The 26,741-nt window shown below is 37.1% G+C and overlaps 1 protein-coding gene across 1 annotated transcript in view; it reads left to right on the top strand.

The window, feature by feature from the left end:
• The window catches only part of LOC122802322 (interleukin-18 receptor 1-like), a 977,051-nt gene that overhangs the window by 886,955 nt on the left and 63,355 nt on the right, over positions 1–26,741 (top strand). Inside the window, exons 6-7 of the mRNA XM_044071963.1 lie at positions 3,202–3,369; positions 3,650–3,814. Of these exons, the coding sequence (XP_043927898.1) occupies positions 3,202–3,369; positions 3,650–3,814 (333 nt within the window). The remainder of the gene's footprint in view (positions 1–3,201; positions 3,370–3,649; positions 3,815–26,741) is intronic.

Raw genomic sequence — 26,741 nt, 5'->3', positions numbered from 1 at the left:
ACCAAATTTAAATCTTGTAAATGAAGAAGGGCAGGTTACACTATGTTTGTACAAAGCACTAGTTTCTTTGTGGGTCCTAATGTTGTATAGATGTTCATAAATACGGTCCTTAAATGCCCTTTCAGTTTTACCTATGTAGGATGCACTGCATGAAGTGCATAAAACCATATAAACCAACATTTTAGACTTACAATTACCTTTAATAAATCTCACCACACTTTTCAAACTGCTGTTTAGTGTAACACTTGCCTCACTAAATATATATGCACAAACACTACATGCTCCACAAGGAATAGTAGCCTTATAATGAATGAATTCCTTGTTTCCTTTTTCAAAAGTCCTCTTAAAATTGGTTCCCACCTTGTATGTGAAAATAGGTTGCTCCCCCACTAACTGGTGTACCTCCTTGTCAATTTTCATTAAATTCCAATTGTTTTTGATTATATCTAAAAATGACTCTGAAAACGTATTGTACTGAATAATACATGCTGCGTTGTATTTATTTCTTTCAACCTTAACTGCCTGAGAGATCTGAAGGGGTTGACCTAATAAGGCTTTGTATTTAATGACCCATTTTTCTATAACCTGTCTTCAGGATATTTTTTCCTGGGGATCATGTCATTTTTGACACAGAACAGGCTAAGGAGAAAATGCAAAAAGTTGTCCAACAAAAAATTAGCTATCAATTAGAAGGGGGCTCTACTTATCATTGTTTTGATAATAAAGCATATACAGAAACTTTGGTAAAACCATTTCTACTGTTCCAAAGAAAAATGCTTGAGAGACAGAGAAAAATCACAGGAGTAGACTAAACGAATTGGGAATACCATGGATTTTGAACTGGAATCTGTAGTTGGGAGATGGAGATGAACAGGAAGAAGATCAGCAACATTGAAATTAATAAATAAATATGAGACTGCAAATCATCAATCACATTTGTGAAATACAGCTTTATAAGAATAAGTGAAAAGAGTGGACTTTTGTTGACTTTGTTAAACTTGTTAAGAACTGAAAAACATTTGCTCTACTTCATGTCATTAATGTTTGGAAGGACTGAGGGGAGCGGAATAGGAAGGAAAAAGGTAAATGTAAATAAAACAAATTTTCTTCTTAACACTATTTCTATGAAACTTATTGTAACATAAATTGCATATTTTATAGTAAAGTATTTTTAGTTGTTCTTGTATGTGATAAACTTATTAAAGTAAACAGATGCCTTTTTCTGCTTCTTCTTCTTCTTCTGTTTCTATCTTTTTTTGGTATTAAGAAATAGAAACATTGTGGTGAAAAAAGATAGGCAAAGTTAGACAAAAGCATGTTTAAGTTAATAGGCTGTATTCTTGGGTTGGTGAGGTGTGGGTTGGGATGTAAAAGTACACAGATCATTATATATGTAGAGCATATATGTTTTCTCTTATTCTTGCCTAGGTAAATGTCTGTATTAGGATCCTTGACTTAATCTAATAACACATTTTAAGTGAAAACAAGTAAATATGAGAACACCAAATATAATGAAAAGTTTTCCTTTAGCAATAAATGATTCACCTTGTCTTTCAGGCTGCAGCAGCATTCTACATTTTTGTTTTCCCTCCTACTTTTCCATGTACGCAAGCTGAAAATAGGACAATAAAAGATAGTACACTGGCTTTTCAAGGTTAAAAATGAATGATTTCTGAAAGAATACAAGTAGTTTTCTTGGGGGGATTAAAGATTAAAAAAGAACAGATGCCAATTAGTGTAAGTAGAAACACATGTGATGGCATGCATCTTAGCATGGATGATCTCAATTTCAGGTTAGGAAGGGACTGTGTTAACAGTTGTCTATTTGGCACAAATGTTCTAATTAGGTTGATTAAATGTCCTTAAGATGTATGCAGTTGTGTTTGTTTTAAGTCAACAGGTCATGGTGGTGTTCTGCGATTGAGTTTTTTTTTGAGAGTTTTTTTTTAAAACAAAAAGTCTTGTAAAAATTGACATAGGTTCCAGTGTTGATGATAAGAAAAAAACCTTTAAAGGTATTAACCTGCCACACATTAATGGGTGTGTGTATCATAAAAGCTGGAAGTAGATATTTAAAAAAGCTGCCATGTATACTAGATGAGAATAATGAATTATTTTCATAATTGTGATACTTTCCATATTATCTTGGAATGTGCATGGTCTCATATGTATAGACAAAAAGAAAAGAATACTTCATTGTTTTAAGAAATGCAGAGTACTAACAGCAATGCTACAGTGGAAGGTAGTCCTGCTGGCCAAGCCACATGGAAATGAGGCCTGTCAAGGGGAGTGGCTAATATTATTTAGCCATGTGCTCTCCCTTGAAAATGCCTGTGACTCACAATTTAAGCTGATGAGCAATAGAGAAAATCAGTAGCACCATAAAAAGATGTGGTCACTCAGTGATTCGAAAAGAAGCATATGTAGCACACATAAGTAGTCAGGGTGGAAGTACATGTGTATGTTCGTAGGGGCATGAATGAATTGATTTAAATCTATGTGTATGTGGTGTGTGTGTGTGTGTGTGTGTGTGTGTGTGTGTGTGTGTGTGTGTGTGTGTGTGTGGAAATGTTTTGAAGTTTGTATGTGTATGCAATCACAGTCTGAATGTATGTATGTTGGTGTGTAGGGGTGCATTTGCCATTGTGCTGCATGGGCTGACAGATAAAACACTAGTACCATCACAGGCCTAACAACACTAGAGTTAAAAAAGTGATTCAGAAATGTGATACTGAGACAGTAATGAGGTCTTCCTCATTGCTGTCATACCTGTCTCAGAATCACATTTTATGTGGTTGCATAAATTATACTACCTGTGGTAGGCAATTTGCATTGACAGTAGGATTCTTTCTAAATCCTGTGATATGTCTGTAAAGTTGTAACAGAATAGTAAAAAAAATATCAAGTGATCAAAACTTGCTACAAATGCCATTTTTCTTTGATAATTCTTCTCATAATGTCACTTTTCTGAAGGAATAACACAACTTACATGTGCACTTAATCAATAAACAGGAAAAAGTACTGCTTGCATTCGATGTTTACTTTGAGATGCTACTTTGAGATGCGTATCTCACCATGCAACTTGGTATTCCTGCGTCTGACTCTATTCACCAATACTTTTGTGTGCTTTGTAAATATGATGTTTTTTAGCAGTCCTAGTTACACTGCAAGTGTTTTATACTGTGCCATTACTTCTTTCAGTAGTACCTCCTGGACCAGATATTAGTCATCTTTCTTACTATTCAACAATGTCAGCTGCAGCTGTTGTTCCAGTCATAATTATATTGATGATGGCACTATACCTCATATACAGAGTGGATATTGTCCTATTTTATAGGAAGATAACAGGAAAAAATGAAACATTTGAAGGTAGGTTATTTTCTTTTCAAATAAATAGCAATTGCATTGTGCATTTTAAAATGACATTCTATTAAAACTGTGCATTCCATTTAAAATATAGAGAATTATTCCTTATCTTTTATTGTTTAATGTTTAACTAGGAAATGCCTTGCATTAAATGAACTCCTGAAATCAGAAGTGCTTTAAAACCAGAACATTTATGTAATTACTTATGTGTTCATATAGAATAATAAATGCTATAGTATCAATATAAGACGTATCAGTTTGATTAACTAATTTCCTGTTTTAGATGGGAAGGAATACGATGCATATGTCTCTTATTTAAGAAGAAGCAACTCTTTTCACAGTACTGCAGATGACACAATATTTGCCATGGAGATACTACCTCACATACTTGAAGACCATTTTGGATATCAGTTATGCATTTTTGAAAGAGATATTTCTCCTGGAGGAGGTAAACATTTTCACTTTTATTTTCATTTTCTACATTCTTGTGAGATTCAAAAACTGCGAAAGCTTATTGAGAGTGAGTTTAATTTTTCCTTACTGCTAAGATCTTTGCACTATTAACCATCAAAGACAGAGTCTGCAAAATATCACTTTGTAGATCCTATTTTCTGCACTATTTCTCAAAATGATGCTATGATGCTATTATACAATTTTCAGTTCTTATGAAGTAATCTCACAAGAAGGAGAAATAGGCTGCCCTTTCCACTTAGTCATGGATTATAACAAATGAAAATATCATATGTCTGAAATGATTTAAGCAGAAACTGATCTTTATAAAATATTGCATCTGTGGCAGCATAAGTTAGAAACTGCAATGAAATGACAAATAAAAAAGGTAAATCGGAAAACAAACAAACTCATTGTTTTTATCAATTTCATTGTGTGTGTGTGTGTGTGTGTGTGTGTGTGTGTGTGTGTGTGTGTGTGTGTGTGTGTGTGTGGTTATCTCTGCCTCACAGCTCCAGGGTCTGGAATTCAGTTTTATGTTCTGATCACTGTCTAAATGGAGATTGCAAGTTATACCTGTGCTTGAGCAGTTTTTTTTTGTCTGTGTGCTTAAATTTATCCCTAGCAAAAGTCTGTATGTGTGTGTATCTCTCTCTCTCTATATATTATATATATATATATATATATATATATATATATATATATATGTGTGTGTGTGTGTGTATAAATATATATATATATATATATATATATATATATATATATACGTATATATACATGTATATAAATATATATATATATATATATATATATATATATATATATATATATATATTAATATACATACATATATATATTTTTTTTTTTTTTTTTTTTTTTTTTACATTTACCCATGTCTCTGTGGCTTGCATCACAGGTGGAAAGGACTCTTTGATCCATCTACCTGTTGATTACCAGCCCCCTTTCAGCCAATCAGCCTATTTGTTCCCCATCACCAGGGTGACGGTTGACCAGGAGGGCCCATCATTCAGACAGTCATCAGGGGTGGTTTGACAGTTTTCACTTAAGCCCTATGTTCCCTGTGAGCATGTGACTTGCAGAGCCAAAGGTGGCGGGGACATGCAATGGGCTGTCCATACTTGTCTTTCCTAAGGGACATTGCAAGCAAGAATCCACACACCCTTCTCTCAAGCACTGGAAGTGTTTACCCTGACTTCTGCTGGAGAAATTACACTTCCTTATGTATTCACTGAGTGTCTACTATACTCAACCTCTCCTCTATGCAGGTGAGCAGCCATGCTACCTCACCCTACTCACCCTCTCCACTATGCAGGTGAGCAGGCCACACTACCTCACCCTTCTCCTTCCCTATCTGGCTCCTCCACTGCCTCGGCCACTAGTCCAGATTTTGGTTGCCTGGGTCGCAATAAAGGATCATCACTGTTTACCATGGAGTCAGGCTTAAATGTGACTCTTTTGTGAGTGACATACATAAATAATGAATGAACCCAATGCCAACAATGCCAAAATTGAGATACAACACTATTTATTCTTGTTTTTTTTTTTATTTCCCAAAAGATTTAATAAACATTTTAGTGCATTTGTTCACTTCACATTATGGAACTGCATCAGAACTGTATAAAAAAAAGCAAACTATCAACCTCTTTATATAACAACAGAAATCAACACACAATCAATTAATTCATCAATTAACAAATCGGAACACTCAATTAAATCAAAAATAAATATTTAAATGTGAATGATTAGAAAATACTATTAATATTGTCTAAAAATATTCTCTAAGAAATTCTTTTTAAAAGAATTCTACAAAAAAAATGTTAATGTACTGAATCACAAAGCTTAACAGACTATATACACCTAAAAACATTAAACTCTGTCCCTTCTCATTTGTAATAAACTCAATTTGTTCCAGAGGGAGGATCTGAGTGATGACTCTGTCTGCTGACTACCTTTTATTTATAGAATGGTGAAGATTTAGTCCCTGTTCTGGTATTTTGTGGCACTATAATATGAGTGCAGGTCTGCCCACTGCCTTTTATTTATATAATGGCGAAGATTTAGATCCCTGTTCTGGCATTTTGTGGGTTTCTATTAGTACAAAAGGCAAGGCATGGATCTACTCTCAAGTGTCCATAAGATACTAAATAACAGGATAGTGCTTCCACTCTTTCTTGGTAGCTCAAGGTCTTTAAGCCCATGATCTTCTTAGTGAGAAACTTCTAGAGTCTATCATGTTTTTGGCAGGTCTAGAGAGGTGCATTCCAAAAACAAGGAGTTGTATTTAATAATTGACCTAATTAGCACTGAATAAAAGGAAAAATGGATAACCATTTGAAATGCTGAAACCCACTACAGTGAATTCCAAAATATGGAGACTGAATAGCGGAAAAAATCACTTACATATGCCAAGTCCAAGATGGCCGTTTCCCAATATATTCCCTTTTCTCCAAGGTATGGCATGCTTGGATTTGTTTATATATATATATATATATATATATATATATATATATATATATATATATATATATAAGAGTTGCGGGGTTTAAAGGAGAAGAGTAATGTTCAAGATTTGCTCTTCTCTTGGATTTTCTTTTTTTTTCAGTCTGTCGGGACTTGGCATTATGAGTGCTAACATTTCAATAGGCTTCTGAAGCAATGACTTGTTTAGATCTGAAATATATTCCCCTGGCAATTAGCTGCCTTAAATTGAAGCAACTTCTAACTACTGCTGTGAAATGATTATCTCAATCTTTTGACAGTGATAAGTATCACTAATATAGTGGGCTATGTTTCCTCACTCCTATCACAAACTGTGAGCTGGCAATAGTCGCTCAAGCCCACCCCCTACTGCCTGGCTCTAACAGCACCCATGCAGATAATACAGCACTGCTCACCTGGGTTGCAGTCATGGCTTCAATATTCTATGCCACAGGGCGTGACCAATTTACATGCTTTGAGGAAGTCCGTGAAGATCACACATATCGATACGTCACTGGCAAGTTTTCCTGTTACACAGTCCTAAAACTTGATCAGATTTGATGCTCAGCTTTTTCTGATCATGAAGTCCTATTATCTGAGATCCTAGAGATAGTTGTCATCTCTGAAAGGATCCAACACTTCTCTTAGGATTCTTTGCATGAGTTTCTCTACCACTGCTCTTAGTCTAGATGGGCTACATTATCCTGGCTTTCTCCTGTTTTGATCTTGGGTAAGTGCACCACACTTGCTGTTTTTTGTGCCTTAATACTTCAGGAGTGCCCATAATCTATTGAAAACTTTGTCAGGGGATCTGACAAATTCTTTGGGGCAATGGGAGGCTGCACATCTAGTGCTAGTGATTTATCCCCCTCTTTAAAGAACCCAAGAACCCCTCAAACCCTTCCCTCTCTCTTCCAATGTCTGCCTTCTGCTCTCCTTATATTACTCTACTCCATCCAGCAGCACAGCATTCTTCCATTGCTTTCCTTTGTAATGACTAAAGCAAGTGTGCATTCAATAGCTGCTGCTTTGCTTTTTCCCAGATGTCCATATTTCCCTTTCATCTTTGCTTCCAGATCTGCCTTTTATTTCATTTGTTTTGATATTTGCCTAAGGATATTTTTGTTTTCCACTCATCTTTATTTTCCCAACTCCCTTTTACTCTTTGTCTTTCCTGCTCTCATCTCCTCTGTTGGCTTATGCTTTATTTCTTGTTCTCTGCTTTCTCCATCCCCTCCCCCTTCTACTTTTTTTTCCAAATAGCTAGACTCACTTCCAGTGTAAACATTTTGGCTTTCTCTTCCTATGTGTTTTTGTCCCTTCCTTAAGCCACCATTCATGGTCCGAGTAGAGTATCCCTGACATGTTTCCTTGACTTGTTTAGAAACTCAGTTAATCTCATTCACATAGTTCAGCCATGACACTCTCTTACATATCTTCCTAATACATCCTCCAAAAAAACCCATGCATTGTTTTTTCCTGTTTTCTTAAACTTCATCACAGTGAGTAGGAATTGGTTCATCTAGGTAAATAATTTTCTGATCATTACTATCCAGAGGACATCAAAGGCAAGTGGAGGAATACTTCCATCACCATTGGAATGAAGAAGAAACCACAAAAGCCCCATGCACAGCATATAATGAGGGAAGAAGAAGCACACCCCCCTCCCTCGAAATAAGTATATCACTTAGGAAAATGAAGGTAGGGAGAGAAGCAGGCTCAAATGAAGTCAAAGCAGATAAGATCAAAATGTTGGATGAGACAGGAAGGAAATAGCTCCTGAGGGTACTCTTTGTGCTATGCTGAGGAAGACTGAAGAATAAGCATTTTAGTGTCAGAGCACACAGTCCTTTAGTGATAGTGAGCAAAGGGGATATTCATAATTGTGGGCAGTACCAAACTCCTGTAACACTTCATGAAACTGCTGGACAGGGTAATTGATAAAGAAATACACATGCAATAAGATGGGAGAGGAGCATTTTTGATTCAGATCAGAATGAAGTACAATCAACCTGATGTTTGCAGTGAGACAGATAGTAGAGGAGAACAGGAAAAGAGAAAGAGTCCAAATGGGCATTCCTAATCTTGGAGAAAGCATATGATAAGGTCCCACAAAAGCTGATTTGGGCAGTGCTCTGGTGGTTAAAGTCATAGAAACATTGTTAAAAATAGAGCAGACTATATGCAAGGACCCAATGACACATCTAAGAATGATCTTCAGACTCACAGAGTGGGTACGTATCAGGGTTCATCTCTTCATACTGATGATAACTATTTTGCCAAACAGGTCAGAGAGCACAGATCAGCAAAGCTGCTGCATGCAGACAATGTTGCTTTACAAGCAGACTGTGAACAGACACTTCAGCAAATGAGAGGAAACTGGAGATATGACAGTTGTCATGGCACCAAATGTGAGAAATCAGAAGAAACTGAATACTGAGATTGAATAGAAAGTGCAACAGGTTTACAACTTTAAGTACCTTGAAGGGATGACTGAGGAGATGGGAAGTCTGAATGAGGTCAAAGCTAGAATCAGAGGGACTGCAGGCTACCAGCCAAAGTGTCAGGGGTAGTATATGACAGATGGATGCCAAAGAAGCTGAAAAGTAAGGTGTAAAAATGGTGGGGAGACCAGCACTGCTGCATGTTATTGAAATCTGTGTAGTGAAGGCAAAGTGGTTGCTGAAACTTGAGGTGACAGAGATGACATACATGAAATAGGTGGTAGGGTGTACACTGTTACTGATAACCGAGGACATCAGAGCAGAAGCCACCATAGCCCCAACTGCAAAAAAGGTCACGTAGAACAGACTGCAGTGGTTTAGTCAAATGTTCAGAAAAACAGAAGATGATTTGATGAAGAAGATTTGGGAGACACATGAAAAAGGCAAGCAAAAAAATAAAGATGTTTAGCAAAGAAATTGTCTGACTGTGTGACAGAAGACCTGCTACATTCAGTAATGAAAGCTAAAGAAGGTAAGAGAGTGGCACTTTATCAAGAGAGGTGGTGACAGCTGTTGAAGCACCCTGACCCCATGTAGAAAATGGGAAGATGAGGGATGATATCGATGACTATTATAATGTTTTCAAATGCCACAGAGTATAGGGCAATGATTATGTCCAGAACAGTGTTTGCAGAAAAGCCAAAGGAAATGCATTTAATGTATGTTTTGGTAAATGGGTTTGAATTATATTACTGTGGACTTTCATGGGCAATCTCAGCAGTCTGAGGAAGGAACTCCACAATGATTACTTTGAATTATTAGAAAATGTAGAGACTAGAATTCACATCCTGAATGGACAAACTAGAGCAATAACAGGACTGTTACTTCTGCATACAACCCTTTAAAATTCAAGTTTCTTCCCAGATAAGAAAATTAATGTAATATGTCCCCAATCAATCCACACAGAATCTTCATAGAACAAACTTCCACCAACTTGAAAAGTAATTTATCAGGGGTAACATTATAAAATACAGAAATAATGAATTAGCTAATTAAAAAAAATAAAAGTAAATCCATACAAAACAGTATCAGAAATACAGATATACACCACATCAATACATTATTAAATCTGCATAAAAATTTAAAGTGAGCTAAAACAATGCAGAAAATGGTATTCAAACACAAATTATAAAACATTTTCACAGTAGCAACAGCACTAAAAACTCAAATTTAAGTATATTACCTGATCAGAAACACTTGTGCATCAGGGCTGGCAACTAGACACATAAAAATCTACTGCCAATCATTAGCGGATCGGAGTTCCGCTGTCGGAGTTCTGCTGTGGCGACCCCTAACTGGGAAAAGCCGAAAGACTCAAACAAACCTGATCAGAAACATTAAAAGTAATCCAACAAAATAACAGCCTGAAAATCCTGTATATATATATATATATATATATATATTTGTGTGTGTGTGTATGTGTGTGTGTGTGTGTGTGTGTGTGTGTGTGTGTGTGTGTGTGTGTGTGTGTGTGTGTGTGTGTATGTGTAAGCATGCATACAAAATTATACACTTATTTTGTATTGATGAGTCCATAAAAAGGTGAAATATGTCACATTGATAATAAGTGGAGTTTGGCTTTATTGACCTGGATGCATCAATAAAGACTTAGAAGAGATTGCTAATGTAGCTTACCATGTAAATGCCATAGTTTTTGAGGTTACAGGTGATCAAAGTTGTTGATTTAAGTCCTCTAGGGTTACATGAACTGGCAGTGCAAAGTACTAAAGATCTGACTTGTTAATGAGATTACTGTGCCAAGGTTGCAGGGTTTGAATCATTCCATTCTTTATTTGCTGGGTCTATATTAGAACTTCAAAGTTTCAAAGCTTTGAATGTTCTAATATCGAACCCTATTCAACGAAAGCTGAAAATATCGAAGTAACAGAAAATCAAATTTTTTCCTAGGGAAACAATTTGGTTGTCCATTTCCGTTGCTTTGGTATTTTCAGCACTGTGGTGGAAAGTTACGGGTTGGGTTCAGGTAAGTGTGCGACTGAGTACGGGTTAGGGTAGTTAGGGTTAGGGTGCGGGTTAGGTATGTGTGCGATTGTGTGGACGTGAGGGTTAGGGCGGGTTAGGTGAGTTAGGGTTAGGGCTCGGGTCAGGTAAGTGTGCAACTGTGTGGATGTGAGGGTTAGGGCGGGATAGGTGAGTTAGGGTTAGGGTGTGGGTGAGGTGAGTGTGCAATAGTGACGGACCTTAGGGTTAGAGATTGGGTTAAGGTAAGTGGATAGTTAGTGGTGTGTGTATAGTTTAGTGTAGGGTTAGGTGCAAGATTTTAGGTGTATGTGTGTGGATTGCTGTTTGTTTGGTGTGCTTGTGTTGTGTGTATGTGTTTTGGAACAGCAAATTTTTTCCCTAGGAAAAAATTTGCTGTTCTGTATGTTTGATGTTTTCAGCTTTCGCTGAATAGGGTTCCATATTAGAACAGTCGAAGTTTTGAAACTTCAATGTTCTAATATAGACCCCATTTGTCTACTGTATGACTTAAAAAAAGTCACTTGGCAGGACAGTGCTTTGGGGCAATTTTGAATTTCAGCTAGGCTCCTTAATGTCTGTAGTGTCTAGTAACACATGTCTCAGCTAGGAGCATATGCTCCAAAGAGTGTTGAAAAAAGAGTGTTGAAAAAACATAGATATAAAAAGAGTGAATAATCAGAACACTGATTCCCCCTTCCCCAAAAACTAAAAATTATATATACTAACTCCAAGATTGCACTACAGCAGAGAAATTACCAATCCCCAGGCCTCCTGTTCTGTGCTGCTGAAAAACAGCTGAAAACAGTGTTTGCTAATTTATATTAGACACACACACACACACACATACACACACTCATACATACACATACATGTACAAACGGTTCTACCTTACTTCAACGACACGCCGGAACATCGACAGGGAAATCGCGAGGCCCAGAAGATCGACAGCACAGAAGACCGACGCGACGGGACCTAGAAGATCAACAAGCAGAAGACCGACCCGACGGATGAAAGCACCGACGCCGAGGATGCCGAAATGGGAAAAGGCTGTGTAAGTATGCGGTAGTGATGGACGTTAGGGTGCGAGTAAGGTAAGTGTGGATAGGGGTGGGTTAAGTGAGTTAGGGTTAGGGAGCGGGTCAGGTAAGTGTGCGGTAGTGATTGTGTTTGGGTTAGGGGCGGGATAAGTGAGTTAGGGTTAGGGAGCGGGTCAGGTAAGTGTGCGGTAGTGATTGTGTTTGGGTTAGAAGGGATAAGTGAGTTAGGGTTAGGGAGCGGGTCAGGTAAGTGTGCGTAGTGACGGACCTTAGGGTTAGGGTTTGGGTTAGGGTTGTAGGTAGTTGTGTATGTGAGGTTTAGTGTGGGTTTGTAGGGATTTTGGTGTGCTTGTGTTGTGTATGTGTTTTTTGGACGGGGAATGTGTTTTGTTTGTTGATTGTGGTGTGTGAAGTGTATGAGGTTTCGTGTTTGTGTACCGTCGGTTATTTCATTGTCGGGCATGTGGGATTTCGTGTTTTTGTACTGTCGGTTATGTGGTTTCGGTGATTGCGTTGTCAGTGTTTTGGTGTTTTGTTTATGTGAGGTAGAACCGTACAAACACACACACACACACACACACACACACACACACACACACACACACACACACACACACACACACACACACACACACACATATCTATATCTATATATGTATAAGAAAAATAGCACCAGTTATGATTTAAATACCACATTTACTGGTCAAATTCCAAATAAGCAAGCCAGATTTTACTAGATGGATAATGGCTTATATTTATATATATATATTTATATATATATATATATATATATATATATATATATATATATATATATATCTATGGGATCTATATCAGTTTGTCGAAGACTTCATTAAGTGAATCGCTTCTCATCAAACCCTATTCATCGAAAGTTCAATTAAGTAAATGATCGTTTCAGTGAAAAATTTCCTGGGATAAGGACGTGGTTGACCATCATCAGGGATTTTCCCTTTTCTCCACTGTAGTGTGATCTCAGACTTGGTAAATATAGTAGGGTGGTGTGGGGTGTGTGGGCTGAAGCCCCCCCATTTTGCAGGGTTTTAAATTTTGTTGTATTTGTTCCAGTTGGTAGCGAGGCTACTAGTTTTTTTTCCTACAAAATGTTCAGCTGGAACGTTCGTTCCTTTAATAGAGCTTTCACTTATTTGAATTTGATGATTAGTGATTCACTCAATTAAGCTTTCAATGAAGTAATATAGACCTGTATATATATATATATATATATATATATATATATATATATATACACACACACACACACACACACACACACACACACACACACACACACACACACACACACACACATATGTATTTATATACATACACACATGCAAAATGTTAATAATACTGCCACTATAGAATGCTATAAATATTTATTATACTGTAAAACAAGCAGATTTATTGTGTAACTAATGTTTTCTATTACTGCAATTCTCTAATATCTGAAGTATTCGAATTTCTATAACTGTATGACTCTCATTTCTGCTGTATCAATGTAACTGTGCTTTGGCACTCAGATTATGGTTGAAAACAATCTTATGACTAGTCTACCCACCTAGTCAAATAAGTAAAGTGTGTGTGTGTGTGTGTGTGTGTGTGTGTGTGTGTGTCGGTGGGGGTGTGTGTGTATGTGTGTGCACATTTGTGTGCATGTGTGTATCCACGTCCGTGTGCCTTTATTCAAAAGACCAACAATGCAAAACAGCGAAAGAAAACACTCAGTCATATAAGACTGAGGTGCACATTTACGGATACATTGCACAAAAGTAAAACACTATATAAATACAAAAGTGCATTGATATAATAATAAAACGCACAAAATACACTTGTAGCTCTGAATCCTAGTAAATATAAAAGTAAAAAATATTTTATGTTTAACAATAAAACAGCTTTTGCCTTTCTTGTTCAATAATAATAATTTTCTCACATTTAAAAGAAAAAGGAAACCTCATGTAAAAAATGCATAAGCAAAATAAATAAATGAATAAAAAATAAAACCTTAACAAAAATATGCAAAACAATATTTGTTTGGCTTTTTCCGGACATAATCATGAAAAGAAGAAAGAAACATCAAGTGAAGGCATTTGGTCTGGCAGTTAGTGCGGAGGAATAAGGCTCTCAGGCCTTGACTCCTTCAGACACAGTTTGCCTACTGTGTGACTCTGAGGTCACCTAACAAGGCAGTCCTACTGGAATGAGAACGGCCCATGTGGACCAATGTTCTATCCAAGTAAAGTGATGCAAAAAAGGAATCAAGCCAGCACATCTTACAAATGAAGTGTAGTAATTAATACTTCATGTGATTCTTATCACTTTTATTTAAAAATAAAGCATACACATTTTTTCTTTGATTTATAATGTCTCCTGCTTTATGCAAAATACAATTACTTTTTAAGAGAATGGTGTAATCATTCTTATATCAATATGTTATCACAGTACATAAAACAAACCAGTAGTTTCAATAGTTCGAAAAAAAACTGCTTTGGTGCAAAATGTCATTCAGAATGCAGAAGCCATTATAAGTGTATAAACCTTAGTATTAACCAAGTTATCAAAATGTTCTTATATAGATATAATAATTTAGGCTATCTAATTAAGAGACAGTTTATTCCACATATATACCATAGAATGTGACAGAGACTTTGCTCTACTGGTTGTTCTACATCTTCCAATTTTAAATGAATAGTTACACCCCCTAATAATTTGAATTGATCTGTAAGTTCAATATTTAGTAGTAATTGGAGCACCTCATTCCTTAATGCCCAATAAGCTAGCCACAACATTCTTTGCATAAACGTGTAACTTATGGCAAAAAGACCTAAAACTTCCAGTCTAGCTTGATATGGAAGGCTTTTCAATCCAAACATTCTCTTTTTCAGTTTCATCTGCATTCTTTCCTCTCCACCCTCCTATATGCCTCCCCTATATTCTCCTTCCTTCATAAAAAAGAGCTTAATAAACTATCCACTGCCTATCACCACATAGCTAGATTTATCACAGGTATGCCCTACCGTACCCACCATTGCCTAAACCTAAGAACACTAGGATGGTTAGAATTGCCTAATGTTCTGAAACTCAACCAGCTTACGGAGGCATTCAAAATCATTAAACACCCTGACAAAACTCCCTCTCTTAATAACATTCTTACCTCCTATTCAAATCTGTCGTCCCTCAGGTCATCCAAAAGTAGTCAAGTATTGACCATCAAACCCAACAACTCAGGAGGGGAAGCTCTCTATGCCAACTCCATTGGCAAGACATGGAATGCCCTTCCAAGCAACCTTAGACAAATGACCACTCTGGACCAGTTTAAAATTCACCTCCAAGCATTTCTAAAAACCCAATGGTTATGCCCATGCCCTAACCCTGACTAATATCACATGCCCTTGACCCCAAACGGCCTAGCCTAGCCACTTCGTAACCCAATTCAAATGGGAGCACCTCATAACCTTTACAATCCATCTAACCAACTCCTTTTTTTCCCCAGGATTACATCTTTTTTATTACTTACTGTTCTTATCCAATATTAGAAGTGTACTCAACATATTGTACTAAATGTCTAATTTCCATTGTATTGTTTGTAATATGTGCTCTTGTACCTCTGTTCTTTGGAGCTTTTCTCCCCGGGCCTCCACTGAAAACGGATATGTATCCAGCTGGACTATCCCGGTCAACAAATGTAAAATAAAATAAATATAAATAAAATAAATAAAACTATTTTGGTATATGTACAAAACAATATATTTTATTTAATAAAAGGTTAAACATATGCAATAAATATTTTTTAAATAATTCTGTATTCCTTGAAACAAAGTTCTTAAAATGAATGCTATAACTTTGAGCATTTTGGTTTTAATTACTTGGACATGTGATTGAAATTTAAAATTATTACAATTTCTAATGCCCAAATCCTTATAGTCTGACAACTTTGATAAAACTGTGATTCCTAAATTAACCTTGACATCCAAACTAGGTTTGCCAAAGTAAAGAACCCCACATTTATTAATATTTAGCCCATTACAATTTAATCAAAAAGCTACATTACTCAAGTACAGATTAAATTCTTCTATATCCCTTGATGATGTTATTACTTGTCCAAATTTGATATCATCAGCATATTTTGTCATCCAGATAGAGGAATGTTTTGATATTAAGAAAATACTATATTAAATAACACTGGGCCAAGTACTGAGTCTTGTGGGACCCCTTTAAGCACACCAACCCATTTATATAGATAATTCTTAATTCTAACTTGCAGCTTCCTCCCACTCAGCCAGTTTGAGACCCAGCATAAAATCTGTAGCTTTTTCAGCTATTCATACATTCCATCAATAATTACGTTATGGGGAATACTGTAAAAAGCCTCAGAAAGAACACAGCAACAGACATAACCTGACCTAAGGCCAAGGTAACAGGGTCATGAAAAGTTATCAACTTAGCAAATGCTGATCTATTATAGGTAAAACCATGATGAGACAGACCCAACAGACAATCCTTTAAATAAGTAGCCAAAATCAAGTAAGAACCCCTAACAACAATGTTCAGTGTCAGCCTCCATGTAGGTGTTGTACCAAATGAACGGAGAGCAGCTATTGTCATTCCCCTGCATGAGGAAGAACCTTCCACAGATCTAGACAATTACAGACCCATAAGTCTGACCAGCACATAAGTAAAACCACAGAAAGACTTGTCATGGAATTAATCAGGACATAGGGAACCTCCAAACATTGGACCTGTCTTAGCTTGGATTCATTAAGGGCAGTTCATGCTTACTCAGCTTGGTGGATTTTTTTGTAAACATCACCAAAGCAATGGTTGAAAGCAAATGGTATACATCACATACCCCAAATTGGCCAAAGCTTTTGACATGATTCCCCATTCAGGCATAGTAGTAAAGCAAAATAAACTGGGAATAAACCCCTGCCATCTGCTGGATTGCCAACTGGTTCACAGATAAGATGCAGATAATCAAAACTGGGAAGTTGCCTCCACAAAGAGCCCAATCTCTAGTGGAGTTTCCCAGGGTTAAGTGTTGGGATCTCTCCTCTTTGGCAGCTACTTTTCTGAAGTAAAACCCAATTCCAAAGGGCTCTAGCTGAATAAAATTACAGATGACTGCAAATTAGCAGCAGTCACAGAATCCCCAAATGACTTAGCTATCCCACAGGAAGATTTGCCTCAAATAAATAGCTGTCACCAAAACCATGGACTGAAACTAAATGTCAAAAAATGCACTATCGCATCCTTTGGTAAGTCATGTATCCAAGGGAACTACTGCACTGATAATATATCTCTAAGAGTTGACCCAGCTGTTTGGTATTTGGGAACCTATGTGGACAGTGACCTAACATTTGACCAGCATGTGTCTATTGATGTAAGAAAGTCCTTCTATATTGCACAGGTTATAAACAAAGGGATTGTGTCTAGATTTGGGGATGTCATTGTCCTCCTTTACTCAGCCCTCATTAGGCCAGTCATTGAGTATAATGCCGACTTTGGAATGCATTGTTCAGACACATGTAACAACTGGAATGCCCACAGAGATACTTTACTAAAAGGATACAAGACCTATATGGACTGACTCAAGCCCTGTCACTATACTCAGTATCCTACAGACTGCTAAGGTGTGACCTCTGTCTGACATACAAGGCATCCCCTGACCCATTACTAATGGAGTTAGTGAGCATCAGCAAGTCAAATGGCATCAGAAATACTTGGTCTAGGGATATAAATGTCTTCTTGCTTATCAGTGAGAGTGGTAAGCACTAGGTAGCCTATCTACCACAAGAGTGGTTTCTGGCCCAGAAATTGCAGTTTATTGGCCATTTGAGAAGTTTTTCCATCTTTCAACCTTCTGGTTTAAAAGCCCATGTTAGCGGTTGTTTCCCACCTTTCCTATAACTAGTTTAGTCCAGATTCAGAATTGCTGTATCCAGGACTGCTTGTAAGCTTCTGAGCCCCCCCCCCCAAGCCTTTCTGTGTTGGAGGGAAGCCTTCTAGCTTATCATTGGGAGTGGCAAGCACTAGGTAGCCTATCTACCAAAAGAGTGGTTTCTGGCCCAAAAGTTGTAGTTTATTGGCTGTTTGGGCAGTTTTTCCATCTCTTTCAACTTTCGGTTTAAAAGCCCATGTTAGCGGTTGTTTCCCACCTTTCCTGTAACCAGTCTAGTCCAGATACAGATTTGCTGTATCCAGGACTGTTTGTAAGCTTCTGAGCCCCCCAAGCCTTTCTGTGTTGGAGGGAAGCATTCTAGCTTATCAGTGGGAGTGATAAGCACTAGGTAGCCTATCTACCACAAGATCCAGGTACAGATTCTTAGTTTTAGCACTTGAATTTGTTTATTCATGCTCAGCACTTGTTCAGAACTTGTTAGCACTAAATAAGCTACAAATTGCTACAGCACTCAACCTTCCTTTTTACCTAGTGGAAAACAGTTTTTGTAGTTACTTTCCTCACTTGCTTGGAGACAAACAGCTCTTATACTCACTTTCCTCACTTGTCTAGAGGAAAGTAGTTGTTTATTCAGGCATGTCCAAGGGTCAGCTCCCAGTTTTCTTTCCTGTCTATCTGATGAATCTGGGCATCTTGAGGCAATGTGGTATTGATACTGATAGCAATCACCCTAGATATCCACATCCCGCCCTCACCCCCCCCCATTAAGGAAATCATGGTAAATAATTTCTCCAAAGCCAACTTCATGCTTCTTAAGACAGAAGTGGTGAACTTCATGACAGCCATGCAAATGGACAATACAGTTACAACTGCTGAATCCTACACAAATGCACTCTATAAGCACTTACATGAGTGCATGGATCATGCTATCCCAAACAGAACCAAGATGCTATCCTCTAAAAAAGGAAGCCAATCTGGTGGTCCCCTGCCATAAACAAACTCTACAACAGAAGTAAGAAACTGTTGCAAAAGAGAGTAAAATCCCATAAGTGGAGAAGTTCCCTGGTCAGCCTCAGTAAGAAGCTGAGATCCCTTATAAGATCCTCCAAAGCTAGCTTTGAAAACAAAATTGACACTGATTCTAGGGACAACCACAAAGCATTCTATACCTATGTCAAGAATCTCAATGGCAACACCCAAATCTGGTCTGAGTTACAGCACAATGGCATGAACATTACAGAACCAACTGATATTGCCAACATCCTGGCAGATAGGTTCAGTGCTAACTTTAACCCCCTCTTACCCCCTAAAGGGCCTATATCTATACAGGAAGAATGCAGAGTCCCTGTAATCACAACTATGCAGGTAAAAGCTGCACTCTCTAAAGCCAAAAACACAGCATCCATGGGACCGGACAACATCCCAGGCTGCGTTTTACACGAACTTCAGAATGAACCAGCTCCCCACCTAAGCACCATGTTCAATCATAGTCCCACATCAGGCTTTGTGCCCACTGCATAGTGCACAGCAACAGTTATCCCACTCCACAAAGGGGGAGCCACCACTGATCCTGGGAACTATCGCCCTATTAGCCTGATGAGCCTCATCTGTAGGGCCATGGAATGTATCATCATGGAACTCATAAACAAAGACATTGGTAACCTCCAAACTCTGGACCCCACCCAGTTCGAGTTTGTGAAAGGCAGATCATGCTTCCTGAACCTGATCGACATCTTTGAGGCAGTCACAAAGCTGTAGACGAGGGTAAGGTGGTTCACACAGCCTATCTTGACCTCGCCAAGGCTTTTGACACCATCCCCCATTCTGGAATTATAGCTAAACTCACTAAACAAGGCATAAATCCCTACGTTATAAGATGGGTTGCCAATTGGCTCACTGATACAACCCACACTGTAAAAGTTGCAGACTCCAAATCTGACTTTAAACAAGTGACAAGTGGAGTACCACAGGGTTCAGTCCTGGGACCTCTCCTGTTTGCTATCTACTTCTCTGAAGTACAGGCTAACACAGAACTAGTAGCCATAGTTGAGTCCCCAAATGATGTGGACATCCTACAGAAGGGCTTCACTGAGACAGATGCCTGGTGTCAGAGCCATGGCCTCAAGCTCAATGCCAAAATGTGCTTTGTCATCCCCTTTGGTAAAAACTCTGTACCCATGAACTACCACATAGGCGGCAGTCTACTTAATGCCAAATGTGTGATAAGAGACCTGGGGACCCAGGTGGACAGTAGTCTCTCCTTTGATAATTACATCATCACAGTAGTCAGGAAAGCCTTCTACATGGCACACCTCTTCACAAAAGGGTTCTCATCTAGAAAAAAGAGATCATTGTTCCCCTCTACTCGACACTCATTAGACCCATTATAGAGTACAATGCCCCTTTTGGAATGTACCTTACAAGACATCTGCAGCAGCTGGAAAGGCCACAGAATTACCCCACAAAGATGATAACTGGCCTCAAACAGATGCCCTACACTGACCGTCTCAAAAAACTCCAGCTTTACTCCATAGCATATCACCAACTCTGAGGTGATCTCTGCCTAACATATAAAGCTATGTCAAATCCAGAGCTGTTGGACATGCTACACCTAAGGAAATCCCAATCCCTCTGAGCTACACACTCTAGGGACCTAAACCTTGTCACAACAATAAGCAGGACATGCTGGAGGGATAGATTCCTGTCCCAGAGACTTCCCATACTCTGGAACAAGCTACCCATCTATGTCAAACAAAGTTCCTCATTAGCACTCTTCAAGAAAAATCTTGATAAGTGGATGGGAAATAGGAAATATAACCCAGGGATCACTTCTGTGGCTCTACTCGACAGGGGTGCAGGAAAATAAATTTCTTGGGTGGCGTAAGCCAGGGAACCTTGTTGGCTAGGCGTACTTAGGCCCTTGGGCCACTAGCCTAGTACCTACCTATGAACCTATGAACAGAATGGTTTGGAGGGACAGGTATATCTTGCAGAGGATACTGCTGCTGTGTAACAGACTCCCCATCCACATAAAGCAAAGTTCATCCATGTCCATTTTCAAGCGCAATTTATATATATGAATGGGAAACAGAAACCTTACCACAAGACTGCATCCTGCACTACTAATGGACAGAGGCAGCTCCTAAAACCTTTGTTGCATGCATGGATCCCCTTGGGTTATCTATGGTGTGATTCTAGATATTCTCATTAGGGGTAATGTATAATTATTGACCATAGGATGGGTGAAGACATTCTATAACCAAAAGGAAAACTGGATTGGCTTGTAATGGCCCACAAGGGCACTAGCCTAGTTCTTACCTATGACCCTGTAAGACAGATAGTGAACAGTTTATATAGTAATGCCTTTTGGAAGATTTAAATAAACCACTTAAAATATGTGGAAAGGTACAACTATGTCTTACTAGGGAAATCAAAGTTTGGAAAAGTTGAATTATTTGGAATGGTTTACTTACAGAGAATCTTTATGTTGTCTAAAAGGAGATGTCTGATTCAGTCCTGGTTGAATTTTTGTGTATAGAAGATACCATTAGGGAAACTGACTAATAAAATAGAAATATCACATTAGTGGTGTCAGGAGCTGAACATTAAGAGAAAAGAGAAAAAAAAATGACTCAGACTGTATATAATTACTTTATCTGCAACATTTAGAAATAGGCTGGCAGCCAGCAGTAATTGCCTACTGCAGGTAGGTCAGTTACCTCGCTGGCAAATAAGTTGATTCAGAGACAACTGGCTGTAATAAGACAAGAAAAAAACTTACATTCTGCAGTGCTTCCCATGATTTTGGAATAAGCTTCCCATTACAGTCAGGACAAATGGGTTCCTACAAAACTAATACTGACCCATATGCAGAAAGGAGAAATAGCATGGGGCTAGATCAATCAAACTTCTTTGAAGATGTTAAGTTTTAACCATGATAATCAAACTTGTGTATCTACATCAGCTTAAGAAAAAAAATATTTTGAATATCTTGCCCCTAATAGCATGTGATATTTTAAGGTTTACTTGAACAGTTTCGGTCTGTTTAACATAAGGTAAGCTACAACACCACTAAGTATTTTAAGAAGCATTCAAAAGTTGACCATGTGTTTTTCTAGATGTAGAGAACAATTTGTTATCTAGGAAATGTCAATAAAGCATTTTAAAACATAATGGACTCATGAAATAACACATGAAGTGAAGAGGGTGGCAGAGAGGAAACTAGATTTGTGCTCTAACTGTAGCATAATAAATAAGGAGCATCAGAAAGGAATACAAGAAGCAAATGATCTCTGAAGTTAAGGATTTTGCTGGAAATGACCATATGACTAAAGAATATAAAAGTTGGGTTTATTCTTTTATTTTGTTTCTGACTTGAAAATCTAACTTGAAAAAAGGCAAACACTTAAGAAAGAGCCAATAAACATCTTACGAAATAACAGTTAACACAGTTTTATAAGTCTGCAGTTACACTTTGTTAAAAACAAAAAAGATAAATATGAAATTACATAAAGAAAAAAGTGATTTAAATAAAATGAAAGCTGAAATACTAATGCAAACAAAATGCATGCATTTCTTGGCAGATGAGCTTACATTTAATAAGACACATCTTTGTTATAGAGATGGATTTTTCTGAGACACTAAAAAGAAAAGACAGATATTTTGAGACTCTTTTTTGATAAGAAGTCTGCTAATGCCTTTAACCAACTAAATCAACATGTATTATTTATTCTTAAAATTTGTGCTGTATAATTTCATGATTTTAAGCAACAATAATGGGACCACCAAAATAAGGACAAGTGATATACAGATATTCCATAGATGTATAAAAACATCCCAATCACACAGTACATATAAGAATAACACAGTAATATGTAAGAAGTCTAAGCAATACCTTTACATAAACACTTGTTACTTGCACCACTGTATTGAATCTGACATCATCAGATATTAATAAAAAAATAATGCTTTGTATGTTATGGCATATTTAAAGGGGTCCAGAAAGAACTTCCCAAGCATCAACCGTTTTAAGCATAAGACATAGAGGAACACAACTCTGATCCCTGCGTTTCATAAGAAATCACTGCAAGTATGGTTTCTAACTGTGTGCCAGCAGGACTACTTTTTTTGGAAGGTTTATGGGCTACTTGCCCCATACAAAAAAAAAAAAAAAACATTTAATTTTTCACCCTTCTTTGTTTTGGGCTTTTTTTCAGTGTTTTGATTCCTTGGTATTCTGACATATTATGGTTCATATTATGCATAACTGTATTATTGATTATTTGTGGCATGACTTGTAACAATGTGTAACCCAACAACCATGTAACTAAAATCTGTTTACATTGTAATATGTCTCTTGTAATTTCTATGGGCTAATGCTTATTACATTATACTTCTGGCCAGGAAAGTGACTGAAATGGGTTATGTACCAAATAATTTATAAAGTTAAATAAAAACACAAACAAGCTCAAATAAATAAATAAAAATAAATAAATGACAGAATCAAGCAAAGCTACTCAGCTAGAACTATATAACTGATGCAATACTTAACAACAACACTGTTCAATCTAATATGCATCATAGAGACGTACAAAAGTTTATCATACAAACCAATGCAGTATATAGTGCTATAAAGGGTCAAAAATGTGTGCAGCAGTGGCAGAAACTGGGAACACCCAGGCATGGTGCATTGCAATATAGTACATCAATAATTTTGTCTTGCTTTTAAAAGTTCTCAAAAATACAAAAAAGAAACATCAAAGATGTTGATCAAACACATTATTGCAAAGTGATTTGGCACAGAATTAACCGTAAAACAAATAAGAATGCAAGAATAATGTAGTATAAAAAAGAAGCTGAGTATATTAAGAAGGTTGAAAAAGGGCTAAACTAGGTGTTAGCCCAAACTCCTAGCACAAATAGTGGACTGGATATAAATATTATTGCATTACAGAATCAAGTGGCACTGTATTTCAAACAGGATCTGAAAAATATATGCAGTCACACAAAGGAAAGCATAGGTATGATGATGTGGCAGGATTGTACCACCTCAAAGAGCATCACAGGAAACCAAGTAACATGTATGGGACTAAAAAAAGACAGAGGGGATATGACAGGCCCTACAGATGACAAGGATAAACTCCAAGACCTGATGAAAACAATCCATATCAATCCCTTAACACTTGCCAGCACTCAATGAAGTGGGAAATTCCTGAGTTGGTAACAGGTTGGATAGCAACTTCATGAGATGTGCCTCACATGGATTCACTACAGAAGCTCGAATTAACAAAATCTCAAACTGCAAATAACCGAAACCAAAAGATCGAGTTTCGGAAACCCGAACTTCTGAAGCGAAACAAAAAAAAAAAAAAAGGCAAACATCGCTTTTAGCCCCCCTGCACACCCCCCCTACTTAAATATACCAACTCCAAGATTGTGCTACAGTGGGGAAATGGGACATCTCCCATCTTGCGCTGTATGCGGAAGCGCAAAACGGGAGATTTCTCATTTCCTGTCAACACCGCAAAAAAAAATAAAACATTACGTACACACAGAGTGTACAAGAATCCTTGCCTCTGTATGCACGCAATGTATTAAGGTAAGTAAACTCTTATTTTTAAACACTACACATATTCGATTTACTGAAATCTCGATCATATGGTCTCAACCATATGAAATTCGAGATTTCAGTAATTCGATTATGTGAAGTGTTCCCGCCTCACACTGCAGATAAGTGTGGAAAGTTCTTTCAAAATGGGCAAGTAAAGCAGGTTTTTGTCTTACTTGTACAACTGCATGCATTTACTCACACTTGAACTGCTTAATTATAGACCGAATATCATGAATTCAAAACTAAAATTAAGTTATATTATATAAACTATGCTGTATGCAGTCTGCATTTGATATATTGTAGCCATAATTGAGAAAAGGCAGAACACACAAGTAAAGTTGCAAAAGTGAAAGGTAACAAAACACGATTGTCTCTACAGAAGTGAATGGTTTAAAGTAAAAGGATGCAATACACCTACTGGAGGTTGCATAAGGCAATAGTCAAACATAGATGAAAGTGGAGGACAGCATTATTTTAGTCCTATACATTTTTGTTTAAATACATGCAAAGATATATAGATATAGATATTTAATATACCAGTGGCACCTTAAAAAGACACTATTGTTTGGATATGGGGGAAAGATAAATCTGAAACGAAGTCTGACATTGTCTACTACAGGTTCCACTTGGATGTGCTGAGCATATTTCTTAACACTTGTGATCTCTTGTTCCAGTTGCAGAACTCTTGAAGAAAAGCCAAACACAAAACAGAGCATTCCTCCATAAGTACTACAAAACAGATAAGAAACCACATTTTTCACCTGGCATGCCACATAACTGCTGTAAGCCTCTATAGTCATTTAGTCAAGCATATATCAAGAAACAGTAACCTCTTATTTTTTTGTTTCTCCTGAAGAACCTTCAAGGAGGTTGGTCTGTGCCTGACAAAACTCCTCAGAGGATTAGTGCTTTAAAATAGTAATCACATTCAGGTAAATAAATAATCCTTTATATCGTCTATGCCCAATGCGGGGGATGGGTGGTATATAGCATTCTTTGGTGCCAGAAGGTAATGGCTTTGAGTCCAGGTTTAATCTATATTAGCATCATGGAGCAGGTATGCGATACATTAATTATATCCACTAGAGATATAAGCACTTACCAAGATTTTGCTGCAGCAGTTCATCATAAAAAAACTGAGATATAAGCTGAGAACTGAGAAAAATGATAAAACTGATAAACTGAGAAAAATGAGATATGAGCACTTACCAAGATTTTGCTGCAGGAGTTCATCATGAAAACAAACATCTCCTTATTTTTTCAGTCAGTAATAGCTAGAAAATCTAATAATAGATAGAAACTCTAAATGGTCCCATTTCTGTTCTTAAATTACATGACCCTTTATTTGTCCACTCACTACATAAATTAAACATATACCCCTGCTTTTTATTCCTGTCAGCTCTTTACTAACAGGGCAGGTCCTGTTTTTATCTACGACTAGTGTCAATGCCAGTGAATGAAAAGGTAGCACATTTGCCTTTGGTACTGAAAAATCAGAAGTGTATATGTTCATCTCCTATGCACTATACTTGGATTAATTGTCCAATGTAAGGAGATGCTGCACTTCTGAGTATACCATTCTTCAAATGAGGTATTAAACTAAGATTCCATCTACCTGAGCTGGTGATCGCTTCAGTAGAAATAAAAGATCCCATTGCACTTATTGAAAAAAATATTAGTGGTACTTTAAGAATTCCAAAATAAACAGTTTATATTAAAATCAGCAGTGTACCTTTAGAAAATAATCATAAAAAGTTTACAATGCCTCTTACACCATACTAGCAAAACCTGTTAATAATACAACAGCTTTCCATAACAGATAATACATTTCAATTGAAACATTCATCCTCCCCACCCTTTTTTGACAAAACCACTTTTTATACATTCTAAAACATCTAACATGTCCCATTTTTGTAATAATACTTCTTTCATTCATGCTTGCCATATCTGGAGAATAACAGCCATGCAAAGTTTATCTCGGTGATCAATATTACTTTTACAGCTTTCTGGAAAATATCCATAAACCACACTTTTCATGTTTATATTTCATAAATAATGAAATTTTTGCTGTCTTACTATATATGTCCATAACAGCTTAACTTTAGGGCATAAAAATAAAACATGTTCCATTGTTTCTTCTGCATTACTGCCCATAAAATGCCTTTATTCATGCAGTTTATATTTCATATCACCATAAACAGATAATACCCTTGTGCAGATATTTAGATCTTTTTTGTCCATCTGTAACTTAACATTTCCCCATGAGTTAACATAAAAACAATCTAGTATCACCCTTTCGTACCATATTTTTCTGTTGTATTTAAAACCATGCAAATCAATTTTCATTTCTTTTATATTCTTCGTCAATTCCCTCA

The sequence above is a fragment of the Protopterus annectens genome, chromosome 5.part0, assembly GCF_019279795.1.
Source record: "Protopterus annectens isolate FY-2018-M chromosome 5.part0, PAN1.0, whole genome shotgun sequence".
Classification (NCBI taxonomy): domain Eukaryota; kingdom Metazoa; phylum Chordata; order Ceratodontiformes; family Protopteridae; genus Protopterus; species Protopterus annectens.
Note: the sequence above shows the minus strand (reverse complement) of the source record. Positions and strands in the feature narration are given on the sequence as shown.